Source organism: Schistocerca gregaria, chromosome 7, assembly GCF_023897955.1.
Source record: "Schistocerca gregaria isolate iqSchGreg1 chromosome 7, iqSchGreg1.2, whole genome shotgun sequence".
In the NCBI taxonomy this organism is placed as follows: domain Eukaryota; kingdom Metazoa; phylum Arthropoda; class Insecta; order Orthoptera; family Acrididae; genus Schistocerca; species Schistocerca gregaria.
Genome location: NC_064926.1, coordinates 407756387 through 407764098, shown reverse-complemented (window position 1 = coordinate 407764098; position 7712 = coordinate 407756387). Strand labels below are relative to the sequence as shown.

At 39.1% G+C, this 7712-nt stretch overlaps 1 protein-coding gene across 1 annotated transcript in view; it reads right to left on the bottom strand.

Annotated features, from left to right (window-relative positions):
• Positions 1 to 464: 464 nt before the first annotated feature.
• Positions 465 to 7712, bottom strand: part of LOC126282414 (myrosinase 1-like) — an 87839-nt gene continuing 80591 nt past the window's right edge. The window contains exons 10-11 of the mRNA XM_049982071.1: positions 4786 to 4892; positions 465 to 741 (exon numbers count right to left, since the gene is read on the bottom strand). Coding sequence (XP_049838028.1) covers positions 615 to 741; positions 4786 to 4892 — 234 coding nt within the window. The 3' untranslated portion in view covers positions 465 to 614. The remainder of the gene's footprint in view (positions 742 to 4785; positions 4893 to 7712) is intronic.

Genomic DNA, 7712 nt, shown 5'->3' with positions numbered 1-7712 from the left:
TTATACTACATAATTATGGTGAGAGGGTCAATGCGAGCACACCTTACCATCAGTACTTCACCTATGTTTTAACTACTGACGACGCCTATGGCACAATTGTTTTATTAATCTCCATTTCAGGATGTGAATTTAGTGTATTTTACTTCTGATGAAGGTATATTTATATATACCGAAACCTTGGCCAAGAATGTTTTATAAATCTTTATCCTGCACCTGTTTTGGCTGTCATTATTTACCGTGAAGAATTTCAACAGTTGCTGTTTCAGCCATGTTTAAAATCCTTTATCTATGCCAAAAGTTGAATTCTGCAGATATGTATTACTGTTCTGAAGATGATTTATGAATCAGCTAGTCACATACAAAGAAATATATACGTTTATTTTTACTGAAACGCAAGAGAATAAACTCACTCTGTAATGATTTAATAAAAAATAATATATAATGGATGACAGGATATTTCGCATTATGCTGATGGTTCTGTTAGCTAGGATTGTATACAAATAAAGTGAATTTATGTCAAGAAAGAAAATCAGATTATATCAGTAGTTTCTTCGAATACTTATTATGCAGATGACAGGTGACACAATACAGAGCTCATCGTAAAACATCAACGGCTACTGGAAGTACTCCTCAGGGACAGTCCTGTTTCTGTAAATGTCTCCCATAAAACTCGCCGACGCCTTGGGGGTCCTCGTCCGGTCTGTGCTGTTGAAGTCCACCTGGTAGAGGCCAAACCTCACCCTATGAACAACCAAAGAAGGCAACATTAAAAAAAGAGTACATAACAGCTCACTCTATGCTGATGGCACAGAATAAAAGTCAACTTACTGACAGACAATATCACGGATACACTGGCATTAACGTATTAATGTATAAAGTTCTTAGAAGCGTTTACAGTCATCGAGGTTCCGACAGGGGAGGTACGAAAATTGTAACTCTGAAAACGAAACTAAATTGCTTTAAAATACAAAGAAGTATCTATTCTAACACCAACATTGGTCATTTACGATTAAAACTGTGCTTTTGTGTGTAATCCATGTCTGAAATTTAACGAATAAAAAATGTACAGGAGGACATGCGGTGAAATCGACGTGTTCGACTATCAGGTCTACAAGATTGGTAGATTCATTAATGAGCTATTATTTGAACAGGTAATACATGAAGTAATGCCACAGTCGTATTGACCAACATAGAAGTTGCTACGTTGTACGTTCACCCTTTACTGGATATCTAAAACAACACAGTTTCAAAAGAATCAGTACAACACAACTAAATGGAACACCTCGTGGCAATGATCCCAATGACGTAAAACTTATTACTTTTTATACCTAACTGCTCCACTACTGACACACCGGAATTGACGTAGCATGTTCTCATGTAACGACTGCCAATTGTGTATAGTGTTGTTGAAGTATAAGCATTACTTCTCAACAGTACAATGAAATTATCAAATCCAATGTGATTGACGTAAAGGGTGACAGTTATTGATCTATTGGGGAAAAAGTTAAATTAGTTACAAAGTAAGGCGTGCACACAGTTTGTACAACATGTAAACGTCACTACAGATATTGTGATTTAGGTTATGACATGTTCGGTATGAGTGGCAGCCAATATGGTGGCCAATCGGGCACCATGCCAGAAGTCTGTGGGTACCCCAGAGGCTTCTCCAGGTCCCCAAAGTGCCCATCCGTAACATCAAACACTTTCCTCCTTGGAATGGTCGAGCTCCGTCTCGCATGAGCCACATGTTGTCGAAATCAGGGTCACTTCGAATAATGAGGATGAAACCATCTTCCAAAACGTCCATGTACCGTTCGATAGTCATTGTGGCCTCAAGGAATATCGCAGCGACCATTCCGTGACTCGATACTACACACCGCATAGTCACCCGTCGAGAATGAAGAAACTCATCTATCGCGAAGTGCGGCTTCTCAGTCCCGCAAATGAGCCAATTTTGCTTATTCACGAACAGATCCAAGTGAACCATACTGACGTCAAGGTCCTGTTCGTCAAATCTGTTGACAATTTTCGCGAAACACAATCGCTGTTCCATGGCCCTGGAGCTTAATGGCTGATGGGTTTCAATTTTGTATGGGAAGATATGAAGGTCTTCAACAACAATTTGCTGCAGTGTCTCCCGGTTGATTACCACCTGTTGTGCAGCTCGTCCGATCGATTTCCGCTAGTTTGAAACACAACGCGTGTTTTCTAGATGTTTTCAGGCGTTTTCACCCATTTTGGGCGTCCGATATTTCCCACACTGTTATCATGAACATTACCAGTTCTCTCAAATTTCCGAATCAAATTCTTGATTTTAAGCACACTTGGACCTGTTGTCTTCATTTAGAACTCGGTAGCAAATATCTCTGAGCCGCAGTTTGGCTATTATTTTTCCCATAGGAAGCCTTCACATGCGCTATACGCTCGGGCACGCTGTACCGTTAAATTTCCACGAGCAGATGGCCGACAACAGAAAATTGCATTCGCATGCGCATAATAATTCCCATCATACACCGAGGCCAACAGTGCAATTTGAACGTCCTAATGCAAACAGTTTAGAAGTTTTGGTGATTTTGTATCATATAAATCACTGTCACTCCGTATGTGTTTCACATTCAAAGCAAAGCCTTCAACGTGTGTCTTGCAGAGGATCCGGGTTCCAGTCCCGATTTGTTTCCTTGGTGGGCTGACTGCACTTTGACTCGAAAGGTCAATTGAGGAGCTTCTTGAATAGGCAGCAGCGGATTCTAAGTCCGCATACCGACGGAGAGAGCTTTGTAAAGATCCTTTGTGCCTTCACACAGCATTCAAATAACGCTAATCGGAGAATATGACACATCGTAGGGTCTTCACAGGACGATGGCGGAGTTTAGTTCAATTTCTGGTAACATTGAATTTTGAATTTCGTTTTGGTCTTCCCAGTTTGATGGCTTTCTGGGGTGATCACGAAAAATTTAGTAAATGTGCTGTTGAGTGGAGGGGTACAAAGAAAATTACTTTTGAACTATGAGAGTGCTGATGCTCGACTTTACAACTAGACAAAACAGATTAATGAAGGCGTCGTCAGTGTGGTTCTGAAAGTGTGTTACTGTGCGTTGAAGAAATATTGACTCATTAGCTATGAGAAAGGGAGACATTTGGATGCGAAGAGAAATTAAAGGTCAGTGTAAGTTGGTCGGTGAGACATTAAAATGGTTTTATTGTATCGGTAGTGGATATATGAAAGAACTGGGATATCTTTTCTCATGCTTCATCGGGAGTGACGGTCATTTGTAAAAAATCGGAATTGGATGAATATCAGTTCGTGGAAGAAATTACAATTCTTCAAGCAGCGAGTAAAGATTAGCGACATTTATTGCTGAAATTAGACGTTACTAAGAGAATAGAAGTACCTCTTCCAGCAACCATGTATCAGTCATTATAGCGAGATATTTACTATGCAGTACTACCATAGCGGGCTATACCTTAAAATTTAGCAGTTTCATCATTCACTAATGCTTAAAGGCCTCCGTACATTACGGTATGGAATGTAGCCTTGGAAGGATTTGAAAAGTTGACGAGAATAAGTACCGACATGCAGAAAAATTAAGGATCTTAATAATTGTGACTATACAGATGAAAGTATAAAATTATATGGGTGGATCGAATAACTAGTAAGGAGATACTGAATCGAATTGCGAAACAAACAAAAAAGTGACACAATTTGACTTACTGAATGGTTCGGTTGATAGGACACTCCTGAGGCATCCGGAAATCGACAGTTTGGTAATGGAAGTGTCAAGATTAATATTTCAGAGGGAGTGTGTGTGTGTGTGTGTGTGTGTGTGTGTGTGTGTGTGTGTGTGTGTGTGTGTGTGCGTGTGTGTGAGAGAGAGAGAGAGAGAGAGAGAGTGTTAGTATGTGTTTGTGTTTGCGGGGATATAAAGTGTTCAAGAGCAAGGTTAGATGCACCGTTCGGAACTTACACATGGCCTCATCTGAAGCTGGCTTTCTCGTTTGCCACAGTAAGATCTAAGATTTTCGTTCCTAGCGATTAGAAAATACATTAGAAGCAGAAAAGCCAGCACAATAAGTCATTTGCAAGTCGTGAATGGAATTTTTAAATGGAGCTATATATGTCACTAATGCCAGAGATTGAAAACACGTCAACATTTTTCTCTTTTCCGGAATTCAATGATATGGGTATATAAATACAGCAATATAACATCCCCCCCCCCCCCCCACACACACACACTGTGTAACGGGTATCAGAGCATATTTTTGTAACTCTTTCCCTATCATGTACACACATTTGTGTGTTGCTTGTCTTTTGCCTGCAACGAACAGCCTTCCCACAAACATGTTACAGACACTACGTGATGTTTTCTGCACAACAGTAATTTCACCACAAACTGGACCATGCTTGCCGGAATAGACTAACCCATTTGTGTTCACGCCTCTACACTTCAACACCTGACCTGTTCCTTAGAGGAAAATAAGCATTGGTGGCTTGCTCTTGTCACAGGTACTTGGAGATACTATCCAACCTAAACAATTTGTAATAACCACAATTATCAGTCAGCAAATGACGTAACTACTGATGTAATATTGTTCAGTATACCAACCCCAGTCACCAACAGCAATATCTGTACTTATACACATTACCCTCTTTATACGTCCACAACATTCAAACGAGACCAGGTCCAACAGCAACAATGAATTCTAAATGTTTTTCAAAGCAGTATTTCAATGTCGAACTTTCAGAGGTTCCTCATGAGTAAACAAAGCGAAACGTGTGTGACTTACGCATATCCAGAAGCCCATTCTATGTTGTCGATGATGCTCCACGCCATGTAACCAAAGACATTCACTCCATCTTCGTTGATAGCTTTAAGCATTTCAGCCAGGTAACTCTGAAACAAAGACAGTAAAATATTTCCAACAGTTGTGCAAAATCTGGAAACAGACTGTGAAGTAGTCGTTCCATCACGATACACGCCTTTGAAACGAGTATTTGGCATTCAGAAATGTACGGACGCGTTGGTAGCTAGTATGAAACTTTAGTCACTTTATCTTATGTGCTTTATAACCAGCTGAGAATTAATCGAAGTTGGTTGACGACCATTGCCTCAGAAAGGTAGTCTGGTGACTGTACAAGGCTGTCAGCTAGGCGGTAATTACAAATAACGTGACGAATAGTTAATGTCTTCAATATAGTCATCGTCCATGAAATAATAATGAATACGTAATTTTCCAGTTTGAACCTTTCTTTCCAGTGCATTAAATATTTCTTGTAATTGCTTCAAACGATGCTGTATCGTACCTTCGGATACATAAATTCGAATAAACTTCTCAATAAAATCAGAATTTTATTTAAATGCAAAATATAATGTGATTGATACACATATAAATATATTAAAATATTCATGTTTTGAAAACTGTCTACTCGCAGGAGAATTTCACCTCTAATAGTTGCTTTTTACAAATTTGTGTGGGAATATTATTCATCTCTGTGTATAAAAAGCTGTTTCCTAACTCACTGGCTGACTAACTGCCTGACTTCAAATCTGGCGAAGGTGTGGATCTCTTACTGCGAGCGTCGTTTCGAAATTCCATCCCCAAGGGGTGTGAAATATCGGATGAAGGGCTTTTTTGCAAAATGTTGCTATTAAGGCAATTTTCAATCTGGACTTACGAAAATTGCTATTTGGTTTCTTGGTGAGAAATAAAGAAATATATTTTTCAGTATTTGTGGGAATTAAACCCTGTGGGGATAAATTCTGAGTGAAAGTTTTCTTGAAAATGTGTCATTACTGAAGAACGACTAAAGTAATTAAAAAATCTACATCTGTGAACATTGGTATTGGACTTCTCGGTTACAAATAAAAAATACGTGTTTTAGTTTTTTTTGAGGTAGAACCCCTATGGGGTGAAATGGGGGATTTAAACTTTTATGGAAATATTTACAGACGAATGAAAAACTAGTAGAAGCTGACCTCGGGGTAGATCAGTTTGGATTCCGTAGAAATACTGGAACACTTGAGGCAATACTGACCTTACGACTTATCTTAGAAGAAAGATTAAGGAAAGGCAAACCTACGTTTCTAGCATTTGTAGACTTAGAGAAAGCTTTTGACAATGTTGACTGGAATACTCTCTTTCAAATTCTAAAGGTGGCAGGGGTAAAACACAGGGAGCGAAAGGCTATTTACAATTTGTACAGAAACCAGATGGCAGTTATAAGAGTCGAGGGACATGAAAGGGAAGCAGCGGTTGGGAAGGGAGTGAGACAGGGTTGTAGCCTCTCCCCTATCTTATTCAATCTGTATATTGAGCAAGCAGTAAAAGAAACAAAAGAAAAATTCGGAGTAGGTATTAAAATCCATGGACAAGAAATAAAATCTTTGAGGTTCGCCGATGACATTGTTATTCTGTCAGAGACAGCAAACGACTTGGAAGAGCAGTTGAACGGAATGGACAGTGTTTTGAAAGGAGGATATAAGATGAACATCAACAAAAGCAAAACAAGGATAATGGAATGTAGTCGAATTAAGTCGGGTGATGCTAAGGGAATTAGATTAGGAAATGAGACACTTAAAGTAGTAAAGAGTTTTGCTATTTGTGGAGCAAAATAACTGATGATGGTCGAAGTAGAGAGGATGGCAAGGAAAGCGTTTCTGAAGAAGAGAAATTTGTAAACATCGAGTATAGATTTAAGTGTCAGGAAGTCTTTTCTGAAAGAATTTGTATGGAATGTCGCTGTGTATGGAAGTGAAATATGGACGATAAATAGTTTTGACGAGAAGAGAGTAGAAGCTTTCGAAGTGTGGTGCTACAAAGGAATGCTGAATATTAGATAGGTAGATCACTAACTAATCAGGAAATACTGAACAGAATTGGGAAGAAGACGAATCTGCGACGCAACTACAGTAGAGGAAGTGATCGGTTGGTAGGACACGTCCTGAGGCAACAAGGGATCACCAATTTAGTATTGGAGGGCAGCGTGGAGGGTAAAAATCGCAGAGGGAGACCAAGAGATGAATACACTAAGCCGATTCAGAAGGATGTAGGTTGCAGTAGGTACTGGGAGATGAAGAAGCTTGCACAGAATAGAGTAGCATGGAGAGCTGCATCAAACCAGTCTCGGGACTGAAGACCACAACAACAACATGGAAATATTTCATTGTGCTAAAGTTTTTGAAGGTAAATCTATGAAAATTTGTATTTGACTTGTCTGTTAGGAATAAAACATGCACATGTCACTGTTTTTGGAAATTAAGCCCGTAAGAGGTTAAAGTAGGAGATGAAACTTTTTGCAAAAATATTTCATTGCAAAATCGCGTTTAAAGCTGTATCTCAGTTAGAGATAAAATACGTCTCTCAGTGCTCCTGAAAATGCAACTCCTAAGGGGGTGAAATAGGGTCAGATTGATTCAATGACTCCTCACCACCCAGTTCAAGCCGATATGGACACAAACTTGAAGTTTGGAAGAGAGTGTGGGTCTTATATTGTAGGTGTTGTTTAAGAAAGAATTGTTCGAAATTCCATTCCTAAGGGGGTGAAATTGGGGATGAAAGGCTTTTAGAAAGTTTGTCACAGTTAAAGAAATTTTGAAATTAGAACTACAAAAACTGCAATTTTTTGCTTTACAATCAGAAATTAAAAAAAAATATGTTCCAGCATTTTTGGAAATTCAACTACTAAGGGTGTAAAACAGTTGGTGAAAGTTAGG